This window comes from Lemur catta, chromosome 2, assembly GCF_020740605.2.
Source record: "Lemur catta isolate mLemCat1 chromosome 2, mLemCat1.pri, whole genome shotgun sequence".
Classification (NCBI taxonomy): Eukaryota; Metazoa; Chordata; class Mammalia; order Primates; family Lemuridae; genus Lemur; species Lemur catta.
Genome location: NC_059129.1, coordinates 51,888,081 through 51,907,577, shown reverse-complemented (window position 1 = coordinate 51,907,577; position 19,497 = coordinate 51,888,081). Strand labels below are relative to the sequence as shown.

General features: G+C 56.9%; 1 protein-coding gene across 1 annotated transcript in view; it reads right to left on the bottom strand.

The window, feature by feature from the left end:
* Positions 1-19,160, bottom strand: part of TTBK1 (tau tubulin kinase 1) — a 36,540-nt gene extending 17,380 nt beyond the window's left edge. Inside the window, exons 1-12 of the mRNA XM_045542011.1 lie at positions 19,053-19,160; positions 14,450-14,597; positions 14,016-14,089; positions 13,671-13,811; positions 12,749-12,853; positions 12,232-12,297; positions 11,712-11,804; positions 11,501-11,626; positions 10,085-10,239; positions 8,920-9,151; positions 8,487-8,662; positions 4,970-5,531 (exon numbers count right to left, since the gene is read on the bottom strand). Of these exons, the coding sequence (XP_045397967.1) occupies positions 4,970-5,531; positions 8,487-8,662; positions 8,920-9,151; positions 10,085-10,239; positions 11,501-11,626; positions 11,712-11,804; positions 12,232-12,297; positions 12,749-12,853; positions 13,671-13,811; positions 14,016-14,089; positions 14,450-14,597; positions 19,053-19,160 (1,986 nt within the window). The remainder of the gene's footprint in view (positions 1-4,969; positions 5,532-8,486; positions 8,663-8,919; positions 9,152-10,084; positions 10,240-11,500; positions 11,627-11,711; positions 11,805-12,231; positions 12,298-12,748; positions 12,854-13,670; positions 13,812-14,015; positions 14,090-14,449; positions 14,598-19,052) is intronic.
* Positions 19,161-19,497: the final 337 nt, after the last annotated feature.

The window sequence follows — 19,497 nt, the reverse complement described above, 5'->3', positions numbered from 1 at the left end:
TAGTCTGACGTTTAATGACAGCGTGCTCCTTTCCCTTGAAGCCAGGCACCACTTGTGGTCACCTACTTGTCCTCTATACCTGCAGTCCCCAACCCCTGGGCGGCAGACCAGTATCAGTCTGTGGCCTGTTAGGAACCAGGCCACACAGCAGGAGGTGAGCAGCAGGCGTGAGAGTGAAGCTTCATCTGTATTTTTTTTTTTTTTTTTGAGACAGAGTCTTGCTCTGTTGCCGGGCTAGAGTGCCGTGACATCAGCCTAGCTCACAGCAACCTCAAGCTCCTGGGCTCAAGTGATCCTTCCGCCTCACCCTCCCAAGTAGCTGGGACTACAGGCATGTGCCACCATGCCCGGCTAATTTTTTCTCTATATATTTTTAGTTGTCCAGATCATTTCTTTCTATTTTTAGTAGAGACAGGGTCTCACTCTTGCTCAGGCTGGTCTCAAACTCCTGACCTGGAGCCATCTACCCGCCTCGGCCTCCCAGAGTGCTAGGATTACAGGCGTGAGCCACCGTGCCCGGCCGCTTCATCTGTATTTATAGCCGCTCCCCATCGCTTGCATCACTGTCTGAACTCTGCCTCCTGTCAGATCAGCAGCAGCATTAGATTCTCATAGGGGCAGGAACCCTCCTGTAAACTGCCGTAATCTAGATCCCCTGCGAGGGATTTAGATTATGCTCCTTATGAGAATCTAATGCCTGCTGATCTGAGGTGGAGCTGAGGCGGTGATGCGAGCGCTGGGGAGTGGCTGCAAATACAGATTATCACTAGCAGAGAGGTTTGACTGCACAGTAAATGTAATGCACTCGAATCATCCCCAAACCATCCTTCCCTCCCCCAGTGGAAATATTGTGGAAATATTGTCTTTCATGAAACTGGTCCCTGGTGCTGAAAAGGCTGGGGACCACTGCTCTACACCCGGCTGAAATATCTCCTCTGTGAGACTCCGCCCGCTTCCCCTGCAAGCTTCCATCTCCTAGCAGATACGAGTTCCCTGTTATCTCCCTGATGGTCCTTGCCGGTAAACATCCGTTCTGGACCTTGGCACCCCCACTGCGCCCCTCATGACTGAGCTCTGAAAGGGCAGGACTGTGCAACCTTATTCATCCTTGTCCCGCCGCCCCTAGCACACTGCCCAGCACGTGGCAGGGAAATGTTTCGGTGGCTGCCAAGCAAATCTCTGTGTACTCAGGGAATGCTGACCTGCGGGTTATCAGGCAGAGACAAACAGCACAGGGTGGCAAACAGCCCTCCCCCAAACCACACACTTGCTGGCCTGCTTTCCCGTTACCCTTGCTTTCCCAGCTGCTTCTAATTTGCACCTTCAATTTCCCAGAAAGCCAGGTGTGTATACAGAAAACATTGTAAAGTATCAAATCATGTACACCAAAGAACAACAGATGCTTAAAAATTGTGCCTGGTTCCACATTCTCTTCATCCCTGCTCCCCACGTGTGCCGGTGACAGAGTTGCAGGTGCTCAGATTTTTAATGATTGCTGCTGTGAGGAAGTTCACACATCAGATGCAGAGCAGACTGAGCCAGGTTTAGGGAGAGTTACTTGAAGAAAGGAGGCGGGGAAGGGTATGTCCCTGTAGAGACTTCCTGCCTGCCCTGGGCCACACAATCTAGTCACCCAGGGGTGGAGAGTCCCACAGACTGTGACTCCAGGGTGCAGCCAGGTTTGGGAGCCCCCACCCAGCCCCACGCTGGGCGCAGCGCTCCCTTCAGACCAGCCTAAAGACAGAAGGCAGAAATATGCCAGTCCATGTCTCCCTCCTCCCCTGCCCTTGACAAAGGAAGGTCTCTGCTTCACCCTGCTGTCCTGAAATACTTGGCAAAACATGTCACACCCCGTATGTTCATCCGCAGGCACACACAGAGGCCACCATGCACACTGACACTCCCATAGACACACCTGCTAACATGGTCTAGCCAGCAGGTGTGCACAGGGTTGTGCACATGTGTCATGCTCACACATGTGCACACACAGCACATACACACACACATACACACGCGTGCTCCAGGTTCTCTCCGACCCTGCACAAACCATCTACTCTCTGGTCCATGTTTGCTCAGACCACAGACCTGGAGCCAGTTGCCTGGGTTCAAGTCCCAGCTCTTCCACTTACCAGCTGGTGACCCTGGGCTAGAAACTTCACTTCTCTGAACCTTAGGTTTTTTACCTTTTAAATAGGGATCGCCTATTCATGGTAGTGTTATGAGGAATATGCATGTAAAAATGGAAGTGCTTAGAACAGCGTCTGGCATGTAGCAACATAAAGTGCCAGTTGTTATTACTGTCATTAGAATTATTACTCTTGTTATGATCCTTCCAGCTTTGACGCTCTAGGCGTCCATGGTTCCCTGCACACTTGCAGACCCACTACGTAGTCTACACAGACGCAGCGACGTGTGCACCACATACAGGTGCATGTGCATGGACACGTCCACACACCCGGGCACACTCTTGAGCGCAGCTGCTCTGCTGACACAGAAATGCGTGTGCACAGTCGCAGTGCTAACCGACCTCCGTTCTGTGACTGTGGGGAAGTCGAGGCCCACACACACCTCACCCCCACAGACACGCTCAGTTCATCTCTCGTGGACACAGGCAGTGCCCACCCATGTCCTGAGCAGACCAGAGCTCGAGACTGACTGCACAATAGGCCTGTGCCCCCGAAGGAGAAAAAACTCAGAGATAAAACTCAGGAGAACCTCAGCTCCCTCACTCCGGGACCCAGAAGGGGCAGTGCCCCACCCACAGTCACCGGGAAGGGACTGGCAGAGCCATGTGCAGAACCTAGGCTCCTGACTTCAGTTCTGGGCTTTCTCTTGACACCCCCACTGTCTGTTGCCCTCCCCAGACTCTGTACTTCCTGCGCATGATCCCTCCGTGCGTGTCATCTCCGGCGGCTCTGCACCCGGCAGGCAGCGGCGCTCAGTGAGTGTGGAGGAATGAATGAGAGGGGAGCCGGGAGCCCCAGACAGATCTTGCTCCTTCCGCTTACTGGCGCTGGTCATGGTGGGATCAATGACCAGGTCACAACACAGTCATGCCAGCCCACCTGGCTGCTGGGTCTGCCAGGGCGCAGCCTCCAACCTAGGCCAGCTGGGACCTCTCTGTGTGGGGACCGGCTGTCTCCACTTTCTGAGCCCTCAATTCCCAGTGTCCAGGGCAAGGCCAGCACGTACAGTGCCCAGGACCATGGCTCAGAGATCCTCTGTTTTTTCCAGAAGAGACAGGGATGGAGCCTGAATACACCCCTGCCAAGAGCTGCCGTTGCTAGGGCACCCAGGTGATCCCAGGCCAGTCCTCCCAGTCTGAGCAAGAAGCAGAACTGGCCCTTGGCCCTGCACGTGGGTGCTTCCCAGAGCCACCTGGGGTGCACGCCCCCGACGTGGGGCCATCGAGTGGAATGCGGCACAGACCCTGAGCCCCTTCCAGCATCACCTCCGTGGCTCTCCCCAGCCCCTCTTTGGGACCACGGACACCTTTCAGCACACAGGCAAGAGTTAGCGTCCACTTCCCAGGGCAGAGTTCAGCCTCCGCCTCACACAGAGAAGCCTGGCCAGGCCAGTGGTCTCTGCCACCCTGTCCTTGTCAGAAGAAAACAGCCAAAATGCCATGAGACATGCTTCAGACCCTCAGCTCAGCATTTAGGATTCGGCCACCATCTGGCCCCTTGCTCCCCTTCCAGCCATGTCCTCCATTCCTCCCACAGGAGGAGGTGCCATTGCAGCCAGCCTGGGAGGGCCCCCAACATGCCCATACCTGTGCCCAACCTAGAGTCCTCCTGCCCTGGCTCCACTGCTCCCATGGCATCCATCCTGGAGCTCAGAGCTCACATCCTCCCTGGAGCCCGCCCTGACCGTGGGAGCTGCCTCCTGCCCCTCCATGCCGCCCTGTAGCCCGTGCCTGCCCTGAGTTCCCTGCCCCTTCCCTGGCGCTCCTCCCACCTCCTGGCTCTTTTCCTCTCCCCCTCAGTCATTCTTAGGGGCTCCTTTTCTTCCCATTCTCCCCAGATGCGAGCACTTACCAGCTTCCGCTGTCACCCTTGGGTCTCCCCACCCTGCACAATGCTCTTGGGTGACAGCACCACTCCCATGGTGTCCAAAACCCCAAAATCTGTCTTTCCAGGGGGCTCTCTCCTGAGCCTCAGATGCCTCCCCGTGGAAAGCCCTCAGATACTACGAGGTCATTGCATTTAAATCTGAATCCATGCTCCCTCCAAAACCACTCAAGGACAGCGCTGCCATCCACCCAGAGCCCGAGGCATCAGCTCAGACGCCCTGTACCCCCCGCTGCTTCACAGCCCTCTTGGCCTCTCCCAACACCTCTTGGCTCCGTCCACTTTGCCCCGCGTCCACAGCGCCCCCCTCTGGTCCAAGCCTCCAGGACCCTCTCTTGCTGCCACCTGCAGTATGGCCTTCCTGCTTCTAGTTTTGTGCCCCTTCAATCCATTTTACACACCGAAGCCCAAGGATCATCCACCAGTAGCACGTGTATAATCATGTTGCACCCCCGTTTAAAGCCTTCGGGGGCTCACCAAGCCTTCAGAATCAAGATCCCACCCCGCGGCTGAGCCCCAAGGCCCTCCCTCCATGACGGGCCCCAGGACCTACTTGCAGCCTCCTCTGCTGTGGTGTGCAAGCCGCGCAGCGCTTTCTGACCGCCCCCTGCAGGCCTTTGCACACGCTGTCCCCTGGCTAGCAGGCTTTTCTCCACCTTGTCACCTGGCTGCACTACTCATAGTGCAAGACTCAACTCAGAACTTGGAGAGAACTTCCCCTGAGAAGCCTTGCCTGCCCCTCAAGCACGGTTTCGTTCCTTTGAACCTGCCTACCCCCACCACAGACCTGCAACTTTGGGTTACTAGTTGGTAGCGCCCACACACCTGGAGTACTCCAGGCCTACCGCCAGGACTCTGGGCATCTGGGGCTGGGGAGTGGGGTGCGAGCCCAACCTTACCTGTCTCTGTGGGCCTGTGGGATCCGACTCTCTCCGTCGAGGGCGGGGTCCCGAGTGCAGGGGTGAGTGGGAAGGGCTGCCAGGCGTGGGGGGTTGTGACGTCTCTGAACGGCCATCAGCCTGGCTCAGCTGGGGTGGCGGGAGCTGGGGCGGCATGAGCCGCATGTCCTCCTCAGCCAGCGTCTGCATGCTGCGTCCCCGGGGCCGGACGGTGGCCTCTGTCCCTGGCCGTCGCCGCTCCTCGCCCTCCTCGGGCAGTGGCCGCAGCTCCTCTGGTTCCTCGTCCGTGGTGCCCGATGTGCTGGGCTCAGCCCCTGGAGGGAAGTCCTTGAGCTCGGTCTCCTTGTCAATGATGACCCACTCCTTGCTGTCGAAGTCCTCCTCCTCAGCCAGCGGCACCGAGCGGAAGGCATTGCTCAGGGCCTCCTGCTCCACGGAGGCTGACACGTCCATGCGGCCGCTGGCCTGCCGGTCGGCATGGCCTGTGTCCACTGACAGCATCTGGGCTGGCTGCGAGGAGCAGGCCTGGCGCGAGGGCGAGCCGGGCAGATCCATCCGTGACCTGCAAAGCCACCCCATGTGGGGCTCAGTGCACAGCCCTCTGGACCCCCAAGCAGGTGGCAGGGTGGAAGCCTGACTCCTGAAACTTCGTGACCTCGGTACCCCTGCCACCCTGGGCCAGGCTGGTCACCTCCTAGGTCGTCACCCCCCAACTTCACTTTCTATAAAGACTTAGTGAGTTCATTCATTCATTCATTCATTCAGCGAATGGTTTTGAATGCGTACTGTGTTCCAGGAGTGCATGCAAGCAGAAAATACATTCCCCTCTACGGCCATACCACCCTGAACGCGCCCGATCTCGGCTGATCTGGGAAGCTAAGCAGGGTTGGGCCTGGTTAGTACTTGGATGGGAGAAAATAAAATCTGGTTTGTGTGCCAAGGAGCACACTCCCCTGGGCCACCCCAGGGAATCTAATCTTCCTAAAGCCAACTTCGTTCTTGCTAGTCCAGGGCTCACACCCATCAGTGGCTCCCACATACAGCATCCAGGCCAAACACAGCCAGCAGGCCGTGAGTTTACAGATGGCTTTTCCAGCCTCTTCTGCTACCACCCTCCAGGCCTGGCTGGCTGGTATCACCACCCCTAAGATAGGCCTTGTTATCCCCAGCTTAACAAACTCCAGTCACTCCCCAGCCCCACGAACAAAGTCCACATTCCTTAGTTTGGCACTCAAGGCCCTCACAGCCTGACTAAGGCTTAGTTGCCCCTTTCCCCTAGCGAGATCCCTCTCAGATTTTCTCCACAGGGCCTGTCCCCCTTATGGCCTGTCCCTTCCCACAGGCTGTCCCCACACCTGGCCTCTCCCCATGGGACCTCTCCCACACACAGCCTGTCCTCACACCCTTCACTGTCTGACCCAGCTTGGATGTCACCTTCCCTAGCCTGTCCCAGCCTGCAAGGAGGATTAGTTTGCCCTCACAGGGCATCTGTGCCTCCCTCTCATCACAGAGTGGACCTCATGTCTATTTACATATCTGTCTCTCCATGAGACTGTGAGCTCTAGGCAAGGACTGGGTCTCATCTGACTTTTTACCTCAAGGGTAGTGATTCTGCCTTGGGACATCCTTTTTGCCATTATCTTTTTGTGTTTTTTTTTTGTTTGTTTGTTTGTTTTTGAGACAGAGTCTCACTCCGTTGCCCTGAGTAGAGTGCCGCGTGGCATCAGCCTAGCTCACTGCAACCTCAAACTCCTGGGCTCAAGCAATCCTCCTGCCTCAGCCTCCCATGTAGCTGGGACTATAGGCACGTGCTACCATGCCCCGCTAATTTTTTTTTTCTATTTTTAGTTGTTTGGCAATTTCTTTCTATTTATAGTAGAGATGGGGTCTTGCTCTTGCTCAGGCTGGTCTTGAACTCCTGAGCTCAAGCAATCCTCCCACCTCGGCCTCCCAGAGTGCTAGGATTACAGGCATGAGCCACCGTGCCTGGCCTCGATGGCTCTTCTACTCCAGAGCAAGGAGATCAGATCCACCTGTGGGCCTGTCTCAAAATACTCCTGCCACAGTCTATGTGGGACCCACCAAATCCACTCTACACAATATTTTTATTGATTTGTTAATAAGCCTTAAAATAGAACACCCCTCAGAGAGGCCACCTAGGGTCTTGCATTTACACTCCCATGTAAACGGCTGATATCTTTTCCTTTCCTGGGAGCAGTTTGTTTCCACAAACCTAGAGAGAAAGTGCCAAAGGAAGTGCCGGGCTGAATCACGTGTGTGGGGGGGGGATGCAGGTGTGGGGGGCGTAGGGCTTGGGGGAGGACTGAAGACAAGGAGGGGGAGGTGGGAAATCCAAACCCAAACTGCTTCATACCGGCTCCTGCTCCTGAGTGCTCCAGAGCCCATCCGAACCGTCTGCATCTATGAGATCCCGAACTTTCTGTTCCAGAAAATCTCCCCTCAGCCCTCTCCTCCTTTCCCCACCAATCCTGAAATTGGGGTTCACTATGAGCCAAACCAAATTGCTTATCGCTCCCTAAAAGCAGGCAGCTTTTCAGGACCATCTTGTTCAGAGCATTTCCCGGCTCTCTTCTCCGCTCATAACCCTTCCAAACCGCCCCTCCTCAGTTCCCCGTTTCCAGGACCCTCCATGCTGAGGGACCCCAGGATACCATGGATGAAAATGGTGGTCTTCAGTCCCAGGCAGGCCAACCCGTGTGGGCATGTGAGGACTGTCCCACCCTCACGCAGGGCCCACATCCCTGTCTGGGGCATCTCTACACCCCAACGTGGGCCTGTGCCCCATCCCAGAGGTGGAGTACAGTTGGGGGTAGAATCCAGAGGAGGCACCATGGCTGAGGTAGGTCATGAGGAGACACACTGCGTAGCTGCCAGGAGTCCCCCTCCCACAGGACTGGGTCTCGGGGACAGATCCTTTTCCTGGTGCAGAGAAGGCCCCAGGCCTGCTGTGGAGCAAAGCCCCACTCAGAGGCCAAGGGAAGGTGGAAACATCTCTCAGGAGCTTCTCACACCTGATGTGGTCCCCCCACAGCCAACGTCAACTGACCACACTGCCATCTCCCCTCCTCCCCTCCTAAGGCTCACCCAGGCTCTAAACTCTCCAATGTTCCCTTTCACCAAGCAGGTTCCCGCTGATCCTTCCCCACTCTGACTTCAGGTCCCTCAGCCCTGACCCCCAAAATGTGGCCGTCCTGTCCTCCGGCAGTTCCCAGGTCCCCTCCTCCGAGGCTGAAGGGAGCCTACTGCAGCCGCTCTTGAAGCGTCTGTCATTAGTCTCTAGGAGAAGACGTTCTGGAAGCACACCCACCCACCAACTCACCCCTCACCCGTCCTTGGCCCAGGACCCAGCCTGTCCCTCCTATGTCTTGCCCCCTCCCCCATCCCCTCTTCCCAGCCCTGTCACTCACCCCAACCAAGTCCAGCCCCAGGCCCAAATATACCCCCTCCAACACTTCCCAGGGCCCCCACGGGCCCTCCCCGCCGGGCCCAGACCCACCTCCTCTCGTGCAGCTCCACTCGCCCGTCTGCCGTGGACAGCCGCTCTGACTCCGGGCTGTTGACCCTCCGGTAGCGCAGAGAACGGACTGGGGTAGTGGGGGATTCTGGGGGGGCACGCACGGGGGAGCTGGGGACCCCCACACCTCGGCTCTGCTCCTCCTCCACACAGGGGGTCTGCAGGAGAGGGGAGTGCCATGAGCCGGGGCTGGCAAGGCGGCAGGGGCGGAGGCTTTCTCAGGTGAAGGAGGTGGAGGGTGCGAGGACTGAGACGCAGCAAGGCCAGGGTGGTGGAGGGGACCCGGAAATGGAGGCAGGGCGAGTGGGGGGACAGCTGGGGAGAGGGCACTCAGGGGGAACAGGGTGGGGGCCCAAGGGCTGGGAATGGGGGTAGGGGGAAGGCCACCAGCGCCCTTCTCCCTGGCTGCAGTTACTTTGCCGATGTTGATCCGGAGTTTGTTTCGGTTGACATCCGTCTCCTCCCAGACTTCAGCCTCAGGACCCCCGGGGTGGGGGACAAGGTGGGGGCTGGGGCCCAGCCCCTCAGAGGGCCTCCCGGGCAGAATCGGGGGTGCGTTCTCCTGGTCACTCAGGTGCTCGCCCTGCAGCACATCCTCCGTGTTCTCCCGGAGCAGGTCCCCAGGCACGGGCGTCACGTTGACCACCCTGGAGAGGACAGGAGGGAGGCATGGGCAAGGCTGGCGGGGGTGCCCTCTCCTCCCACGGCTCCTTCCTACCAGCGCAGGCCCTGGAGACCACCCACGAGAGTGGGCACAGACGAGGCCCTGGCAGGGTGGGCGTGTCCCCTAAGCCCCTCACCATCCACAAGGCCTCTGAGACCAGACCACCCTCAAGTTAGCAGGTCCCCCACCTGTCTCCATGTGCTTAGGAGACCCTGCTGTTGTCAGGCCTTGCCAGATTTCCACTGGCATTCACTGCCTGGGACGGGTCTAAAAAGAGGAATCGCTTTGGAGTTCCTTGAGCAATGTCTGTACAGAGCTGGGCACCATAAGTGCTGCCAAGTCCTGTTCGTCTCCTTCCTGCAGGCGTCCCCTGGAGCCCCTGCCCATTGCTCCCCTTGGCTTGTTTCTTGGGCTGGGTGGGAAGCCCCTTCTCACTCCAGCCCCTCCCTGGGCCAGCTCTGTCTTTGTGCCTGTCACATGATTCTGAAACTGCTAACCCATCTATTGCAAATGTCCCAGACTTGGCTGAGAGTGCTTTGAGGGCAGGGGCTGTAACTTTTGTCTCTGAGCCCCCACGGTGTCTGGGTGTGTGACCTCAAGACATGTGGCCATTAATGTGAATGATACGATAAAAAATGTCGGGTTCAGGCAATTTCACTTAGGGTTCCCTGCCACCCAGGGAACCCACGAAGGTCAAAACTCCAAATGAGACGCCCACTCTGTGCTCAGATTGAGGGTGGAGATGGGGCAGAATTTCCTGAAGTTTCAGAACTCCGCTGTTGAGCACCAAGAATAGGAGAGACAGCCAAGTGTGTCCAGGTAGGGAGAGGAGGAGAAGGCTGGCTCCTCCGTAACCCCCTGCTCCAGGCAGGCTCAGCTGCTGCCCCACCCCTCCCACGCTCCTCTGGAGACTCACCCGAACATGGCTGCCGTCTGCCGGGTGTTCTGCTGGGGCGGGGTGGAGGTGCTCGTGGACAGGAGGGCATCAGTGCCTGCCTTCTCCCAGTCAAAGGCCTCATTCTCTGCGATGCCCCGCTCCTTCATGCTGTTCTCAAACACCGACATGATCAACTGCAGGGGATGGGGGTGGCCGGAGGACAGAGAGGTGACCCCGGGGCTAGCCAGGAGGAAGGGGCAGTTGCCAGGATTGCAGGGGAAAGAGAGGGGCCTTCCAGGACAGGAATGGGCCTGGGAGGGCATTGGAAGGAGAAGGGCACATTGATTTTAAATGAAAACATGCACATGATATGCAAATTAGCATGCAAATTATCATCTTGGATTAAGCCCCACTGGCAGGATACAAACCCTCTGAGATCCGTCCCCTGATTACCATTTCCAACCTCCTCTGCCATTTCCACACATCGGCAGCCCTGAACCCCTAGGAGTTTCCCAACCCTCCACGTGGGGCCCTGCCTCTGCGCAGACTGCTTCTTCTGCGGGGGCCTCCCCACCACACAGCTGCCCTTCTATCCACTCGTCGCGGGGCAGGTGCTGGGTTTGAGCTGCTCACTTGCCTATGGGCCTACTCTACATCCCTAGCAGCCAGCACAGGGCCCAGCACAGGGGGTGCTCGCAGCTGTGTGGTCTGGGGACTGCGCACACCTCCGCCAGCAACTGAGGCTCTGGGTTCAGAAGATGGCAGGCAGCTATAGACACTCTAAGGCTCCCAGAAAGTTCCACTTCTGGCTTGGCTCTCTCCAGAAGTCAGGGCAGGTTCTCTCTGCTGATAGGACCCACTCAACTAAGTGCCTACTGTGTGCCTGACACTGTCCGTGCTCCCCACAGAGTGCGGCCTCGTGCTTGGCACGTGTGGATCCCTGGCAGAACACTGTTGATGTTCCTCCCACTCTCTGATCAGGGTCAGTGTGTCCCATGAGTGTGGAGATGGGGGCTTGGAAAGAGCACTGACTTGGAAGGAGTCAAATGTACCTGAGCCCTGCTCCTAACCATGATGTCAGGCCTCAGTTTCCACATCTATAAAATGGGAACAATCATCCCACTTGGCCTCCTGCAGCTTTGGTATAAAGTACTTGAAAGCACTTGGCTTCATTAATTAGGTGTTGGAATAATAATATAAGTCATACCCATTCTCATCAAAGGTTTATTCGAAGCTTAAGTGAGTTAATGCATAGAAAGCACTGAGAACAGGGTAGGCTCTTGATAAACCTTAGCTGTGACTACTGCCCACAAGAGCACACGGCAGTCTGGTGCAGCTGGGAGACGGGGGCAAGTCAGCAGGAGCATGGCACCTCAGCAGGGGCAGGTGCTGCAGGAGGACAGTCACCCACAGAGGGGCATCCATGCATGTGGGGGCGGGGTGGCAGGCCCCCACCTGGTAATCGGGCTTGGTGAAGTAGTCGAGGCTGGCGATGTGGTCCAGGAAGAGGTGGAACTCTGAGGGCATGTGCTTCAGCAGCATCCGATGCTCATACTTCTCCTTGATCATCCCTACCTGCTCCTAGAGGCAAGAGGGCAGGGGAGATGGAGCCACGGCTGCACCCACACCCCTGCTGCCCCCTCAGACCCAGCTGTGTGGGGCTCACCTTGTCCTTGATCTTCCTCCAGGGCAGCTGGCCCACTGCAAACTCCACCAGCATGTAGAAGAGGGACCACAGGTCATCGTGGCGGCCCATCTCCTGGGGGGGGGTGGTCAGGGAGTCACCTGCAGCTCTCAGGTCCTTCCCTGGGAATGGGCAGCTGACCCTTCTCTGAGGGGCACCTGTCAGGGAGGCCTGACACCCAGGCCCCTATGGACAGAGCTGGGGTCTCCCTGAGGCCACAGTTCTATGCCCAACCCTCCAATACACACCAAATCCCACAGCCAAAACTTCTTTCTATGCTTCTCACCCCACAGTGATTTGTAGTGGGAACAGAGAGAATGTGGTCCCATGAGAAAAAGAAGAAGGTGAATCCAAGGAGGCCTACAGTGGGGCTTTCTTGCAACCTAGGGTCTCATTCTCCTCTCCCCTGCTTGACGTCAGCTGCCTCCTCCCCAGTGGCACACTCCACCCTGACCCTGTCCGTTCCGCCCCCACAGCCCTCAGTCCAGGCTTTGCCACTCACCCGGTTCTTGTGGGCATTGACTGAGGCATAGCGAACAGTCCCTCGAAACCCGGCCACATTCCGAGGCTGCAGAGGAGAGACCACCACCAAGAACCTCACCCATCACCCCCGGACCTCGGCCACATCTCAACGCACCACCAAGCCCAACTCTGCCTGCCCTAACCCCGCCCAGCTGCCCTGGTTGGGAGTGAGCCTGACACACCACCCCTGGGATCTGGTCTCTGAGTCCCCGGTCACCTGCCTCTGATGCTGCTCATGCCCAGAGTGGGCAGAGAGATCACAAGGTGTGACAGTGGCATCCACCAAGAGCCCGGGCTAAGGGAGAGAGGGGAGGGACAGGCCGAGCATGGACCCCAGAGTTGGGTGGCACTGATACTAAACACAAAGCCAGGCCGGCTTAGGTAGATGCAAGAAAAGTTGGAGAAGGGTCTCCAAATCAGGGAGTAGGGGAGTAAGTCCTCCACTGTCCTGGCCCCAGGCAGGGAAGCCCAGGTCTCCCGTGTGTGGCAGTACTCACAGGCCGAACGTCCCCCGTGGTGTTGGTATACTGCCGGGCCAGCCCGAAGTCCAGCATGTAGCACTTTCTGTAGGTGGAGGGCAGCCTGCCCATGGCAAAGTTTGACTAGGAGGAGACAGCAGCTGTGAGCCCTGGGGGCTCCAACCCCACCTGGCCCACTTCAAGGGGCACCAAGGAACAGCTCTGCAGCAGGTGAAGGACCCTCAGCCCCACACACTCACATACAAGGAAACCATCAGCAATCACACCTGTGTGGCAGGTCATATTCGAGGGACAGGCGTGATTACCCTCATTTCAGAGATAAAGAAACTGAAGGTCAAAGAGCTCAGGGAGCTTCTCTGAGATCACAAAGCAAGTGATGACTCAGCCAGGGTTTGAACCCAGGCCTGTCCGGCTCTAAATCCTTGGGACTCCCAGCAGGACAGGGACGCTTGGCATAACGGGCCTGCTCTAAGGCAGCAGACCTGCACTTCTCCTGCTGTGTGACCTTTGGCCACTCAACTAACCTTTCTGGGCCTCAGTATTCATCCCTCTAAATGGGAGGTGTTCTTCTAGCACCAAGATCCAAGATGCTACAGAATCAGCTACCTGGAATTCCGTAGCAAGCCCCAGCCCCTAAATCCCCTTCCCTCCATCCCTCCATCCTTCCCCAGCCCCCACACCTTACTAGGTTCAAGGACTCTTCTGTCAGGGCAAAGGATGAGGAAGAGAAGAGACCAGAAGAGAGGGTAGGGTGTTTGTCCTGGGAGGCAGGGAGAGGGGAGCTGGGGCTGGGTGCAGAGCAGGAGGGGTTCAGGTACGAGAGGCTGTCTTGTCCCAATCGCTGTTGTGGAGAAGAAATGGGACCCAGGGAGACAGAGGAGGAGGGGAGAGAGGGGCGGAGGAGGGGAGAGAGGGGCGGGGCAGGGAGGGCAGCGCTCACCGGCTTGATGTCGCGGTGTAGGAAGCCCACAGAGTGGATGGCCTCGATGGACTCCAGGATCTGCTTGCCCAGCCGCAGCGTGGTGCTCAGCGTGAAGGTGCCTCTCGGCTGGCTGCGGCGCAGGTCAGCCAGGTTGCGGCCCTGGGGTGGGGGCGTGGGGTCACACACCTGCCTCAGCTGCCCTCTCAACCACCACCACCACTGTGACACTCTGGCCAGCCTCACCCCCAAAGGGCTGTGCCCACTCCCCACTCCCAGGGCCGAGTCTCCCTTCCCTGCTCCCCACCTTGGAGTCACAGCCCCAGGTCTTGGTGAGGGGAGGGAGAATGGGCGGGCCTGGCTCACCTGGAGCTGCATCACTACATAGTTAAACTTCTCGTTCCTGCCACAGCCGATGAACCTGCACACGTGGTCCTTCCCTGGAGGGCACAGACACGGGTCTCCCAAGTCCTGCTCTTTCTTCCTCACTTCTGGCCCTAAGGTGGGCTCCTGGTGCATCCTAGATTCCTGGTTCCCCTAGAGCTGGCCCCATGGGCGCCTCTCCCATCACTTCCCTGCTCTGAGCCTCATCATCTCTCCCAGACTCTGGCTCCACTACCTCCCTTACGCCAGGGACCCATCTCACCTCTGCTGTAACAACCCAGGCTCTTGCCCCAACACTGGCTTCCCTCCACCATACTATTAATACATCTCCTCATGCCCATCTCCTACTCCCATCCCCTCTCTCAGCCCCGGCTCCATCATCTCTTCCCTCCCATCCCCCTGCCCTGGGCCCGCACCTTGCAGCTTTTTGAGCACCGCCACCTCCATCTTGAGGACCTGCTTGGGCTGCTGGGCTGACTCCACCTTGAGGGCCACGTTCTCCCTGGTCAGCAGGTCCATGGCCTCATAGATCTCACCAAAGCCCCCGCCTCCGATCTTTTTCAGCTATGGAGACGGGGGATAGGGGATGCTCAGAGATCGGGCTGAACAGCTCCTCATCCTACCCCTGCTGGGTTGCATCCTATCTCCCTCGCCCCACCCCATCAGTGCCCCTACCTCCTCTCCTAGTGCCCGGAGGTAGACAGCTCAGCCCTGGCTATACAACCATCCACACACACACATACAGGGCCAGATGTCAGAGTGGGTAGTAGGAAAGGGTAAGAGACCTGTGACTCCATACAGACATGGAGACAAGCCTATATAGGATGCTGTCTTGGGTCTTTTCTTCTCTAGAAGGTCAACAAATATCATTCTCCTCTATCCCCTGCCTGGACTGAAGGAAGGAAAACCAACTACCAGAAGGAAAACCAACTCAGGATCTCCCAGCCTCAGGGTGGATCAATCCCCCAGGGAAGCCAGCACTTTTTAGGGTTGGCAGTCTCTTGAAAGGTGTCACCTGAGGGAGAGAGTATTTGAGGGAGGGGACTCGGCAAAGGGTGTTCACAGCCCGTGTTCACTGCTGAAGCTCACATCACTCCCTGAGCACCGGGTCAGATGCCCAAACCAGGGTGAGCCTCCTCTCCAAGCAGGGGGCACTGTGGGGGCATGGTGGGAATGGGGCTTTGGAGAAGACCGGAGTGGCGATCTGATCCCTCAGCTCTCTTCCTCCTGCCTCCCAGAGCAGGCAGTGACAATGGCAGAGGGGAGAGCTGTGACGGAGGCCAGCAAAGCTGAGTTCCGGAGAGGGATTAAAAATCACTCAGAACTCAGAGGTCCAGGGGTCTTGGAGGGTGAAGGCACTACTGGCAGAGATGGGGGAGCAGGGGGAAGGTGCTGAGTTCCAAGTGGGGACTCGTTTGGTCTCAGAAAGATGCACAGCTCGATTCTCTCCCCAGCAGGGGGCCCACCCCCATGGTGGCCTGACCTCTCTGAGCAGCTTCCTGGGCCCTCGCTGTTGGCTTGTGTCTCACCAGCTGTAGCTGGGCTCTGATCAGCCTGTAAACTCCAGACTCCAGGCCTCCTGCATCTCCCAGCCTGTCCCTTAGCATCTGTTCAGCACTCGAATGCCCAGTGATTGTTTAATGGTGGTTGACACCAGGCATGGAGGGAGGAAGAGGATAGGGCAGAGCTGGAGGATTGGGAGTTCCCAACAGGTTACAATTGAAATCACTCCAGGCAGAGAGAGGAGGATGAAGGGAAGATTTAGAAGAAAAGTGGAAGGCTTGGGGGGTAGAGGGGGGGAACTTCAAGGTTCTTGTGCCCAGGAAGGAGACAGGGAAAGAGGAAGGAGGAAGAACAGTGAGAAAACAGAGGACACTTTTGTACTCTAGATGAAAGTTAAAGTCAGGCTCTGGAAGAATTTCAGAAGCAAGAAGGGACAGACTCAAACTCCAAGGAAACAACGGCATGTCTTCCTCTGGGGAACTTCAAACTCAGGGGAGATGCTAATATCTTCTAGCTTCCTTTACGGTTTGCTTGTGTGAGTACAGAGGAAAGGGCAAGGGGGAGGGAACAACAACTGCATCTCAGGCTCACAGATGTCACCTCAGTTAATCCCCAAAGGCTCCTGGCAACACAGGTGAAGAAGGTCACATGACTCCCCATTTTGTACAGAAGGAAAACTGAGGCACAGGGAGTGCAGTGCCTTGCCCCATGTCTAACAGCCAGTAAATAGCAAAGTCAGGTTTATTCAAACCCAGGCAATCTGATGCAGAACCTACACTGATGCAGAATGCACGATGTTACAGGAACTATGGACCCCATCGGCATGAGGAGTGTGAGTGCTGAGATTCAAGCCCAGATCTGCCAGGCTTGCTGGCTTGGGGCAGTCAAGACAGTTATGACACCTACTCCCCAATTTCCCAGGGTGCCCAAGGGTATTTCTCTACCACCTTTATTTCCAAACAGAGCCTATTTCTCTTTCTTTAGTCCCCTCCTTACTTACCCACCCCCTACCCATTACAGAACCTTCCTGGGGCAGGAGCTGGGCATCTGTACCCTCTTAACCCATATCCCTCCTCCCTGTGCCCTACAGCTAGGGCTGACTTCTCTATTTGGCACAGTGACTAGGCCCCTGATACTTTTAGGGATTCATGAAAATATTTTAATTTCTATTAAAATCAGAAGGTAAAAAATGGGCTTCTAGGTCAAAGAGAAAAATTTAATATATAATATTAATATATTCCTCTTTTTACCAATGTAGTCATAAAATACAATTTTTAGTACTTTATTCTAGAGGAAGGAGCCCGGGAAAGTCACAGTGTGGCCCTGCCCACAGCCCACCCCAGGAATATTCTCTCAAGCCACCTTTGCCAAACCCTATTCCTCCTTGCCTCCTAAATTGTTCTAAACTGCAGAAAGACCTTCCCTAAACTAGAGGAGAAATATGACACAATAGGACCAGAATTAGTCCTTGGGAGGAAAGAGGCCTGGTTTCTTGGCCCAGCTCTGGGTGCCATGGGCCACTTCTCCTCCTTTGTAAAATGAAGAAAGGTGGGACTACCTTTGGTCACAGTGACTCCTTCAGCTCTATGGTCCTGATTCTCGGATGGGCTGATTCTTGTCAGACAGACCTGGTCCCACCTACTAGTCACAGAGACATGGCAAATTAGCTAATCTCTGTGCCTCAGTTGCTACACCTGTGAAATAGGGGTAATAACAGTTTCTACTCTCCACAGGTAGAAATGCACGTAAGGCATTTTGCACAGTGCCTGGTGACAGTAAGTGCTCAAAACAAATGCTAAGTTTTTATTATTGCTGTTGTTTGCTATTCTGATTCTGTGAAGCACCCCTCGGAAAGAATAAAATGTTATTTTTAAATACTCTAGCTAGTACCACTGACCCCCATTTTCTCCTGGCCACAGCCCATCTCTGGGCAGTCTGCCTTGGTTCCTGAGCTCTGCCTCCCATCCCAGTTCCATCCTCACTGGGAATAAGCTGGTGGGAGGCTTGTGGCACCACCCTCTCCAGTTCTCCAAGGGCAGGGGTAGGAGGTGGGAGTAAGGAGAGGTCAGCAGGCCTGGCAAAGACTGCATACTCGCCCTCCGCCAACTCCCCCTCTCCATCTCTCCCCACTCATCTCCCACTCCCTCCCTCAGAAAGCACGAGAAAGTTCTGGCCCAAACTCAGTATGGTGCAAACACTCTTTCTCACCTCTTCAGTACAAATGTCATTCTGTCTCCAATCTGCCAGAAACTAAGCTCTTGTGCCAGGTGACCCAGGGGGTCTTGGAGGAACACTCCTCACTTTGCAAGACCCTCTTTCCTTTTATTACTGCCTTGGCTCCTCCTCCCCCAATTTCTGTCCCAGTGCTCTCCCTCTCAGGAAGTCCCTCCCTGGGACATAGACGGACTCTTGTCTCATCTCATCCCCTAAGAGTCTCCTCCTCTCCATCCACTCTGTGCCCTCCTCCCCCTCCCCCGAAGTCCCACCTTTGCCGCTCTCCCTGGGCCTCTGGGGGACCTGCTTGGCCTGGGTGGCTGTTGCCACGGAGACCCTCCCCCTCCCTCCCTTAGGCCCCACCCTCCTCCCCACCCCCGCACCCCCCGGTGAGCTGAGCCTTCCGACTAAAGCGCGCGCACACACACACGCACACACACGGACTCCGTGTAAATCTGACCTCTGTCGGTCTCCCTCCCTTCCTTTCGGCCCCCCACTCCGGTGCAGACCCACAAGCCCACACACGGGGTCCCCCGACACTACTGCCCACATCATCCTGCCCCCATAGTGATAAGAAGACATCAGAGCGCTCTTAAGTGATGGAAAAAAGGGAAGCGGGACTAGGGCTGATTTACGATAGGTCCCGTTGCCCAGACACTGTCATTCCGCGACCCTCACGTGCCCCCTCCCTTCAAGGCCCACATCCCCGAGGAGGCTCGGACTACAACTCCCAGCAGGCCGAGCAGCCTGAAGTCCCGGGCCGGAGGAGCAAGGCACGCCGGGAGATGGAGTCTCGGCGTGTTGCACCTGCCGCAGGAACCGCTGAGGGGAGGAGGGTGGATGGAGAAGATGGAGTGCGGCTGCGGTGGGAGCAGCCTGCAGGGCCTCTTTCCCCGAACCCAGGCCTCTTCGTCTTCTGCGAACGCGGAGGGACACATGCTCATTCACTGTCCTTCTCCAAGGTCCGGCAGAGAAAGAGCCCCCCCTCCCCCACCACCTCCCTCCTCCCCACACCGGGCTCTGCAGCGCCTGTCCAGACATCCAACCAGGAGTTGTTCCAGGCTGGGCCCGACCAACGTGACCTAGCGGGGAAAGGGGTGACAGAGGGCAGGGTTGGAGAGAGAGCACTAGGCGAAAGCGATTGTCCACAAATGTAGTAAAAAATAATGACCTGCAAGCACCATGCAAATGAGCTCAGAGGCACCTCCTTCTTAGGGTAGGGGCGCCAAGGGCACCTGTTTTAATGAATCTCCAGGTCCTCTCCTCCTTCCCCCCTCTTCTCCCCCCTGGCCACTCACTCACCACCTTCCAGCGATCCTTGACCACGTAGTTGGCCGGCAGGATGTCGGCCTGCTCCCCTCCCCCACTCATGTTGGTTTCGTCCTTAAGGGCGGCCGCTAGGCACTGCATCCGCCAGCCGGAGGGAGGGGTGTCCGCAGGGCCTGCCCTGGGGGGGCCATCTACCTAGGGGAGTGGAGAGGGGCTGTGAGTTGGGGGCTGCTGACCCATACCTTGTAGGTATGGAGGAGGGAAGCTCCACTCTACTGGCAGGCATTCTTCCTGGGCCCACTGGGCAGATGCTCCAGGGATTACTGGGGGAAGCATTGTGTAAGGGCCGGTGGAGGTCAGTGGAAGGGAGATACAAACTACAAACCCGAGATGTGAAAATCAGCAACAGGACACACATGTTGATGAATAAAAGAGAGGAAAATGATGTGTGAGCAGGCTGTGGGGAAAGTGTTTACCA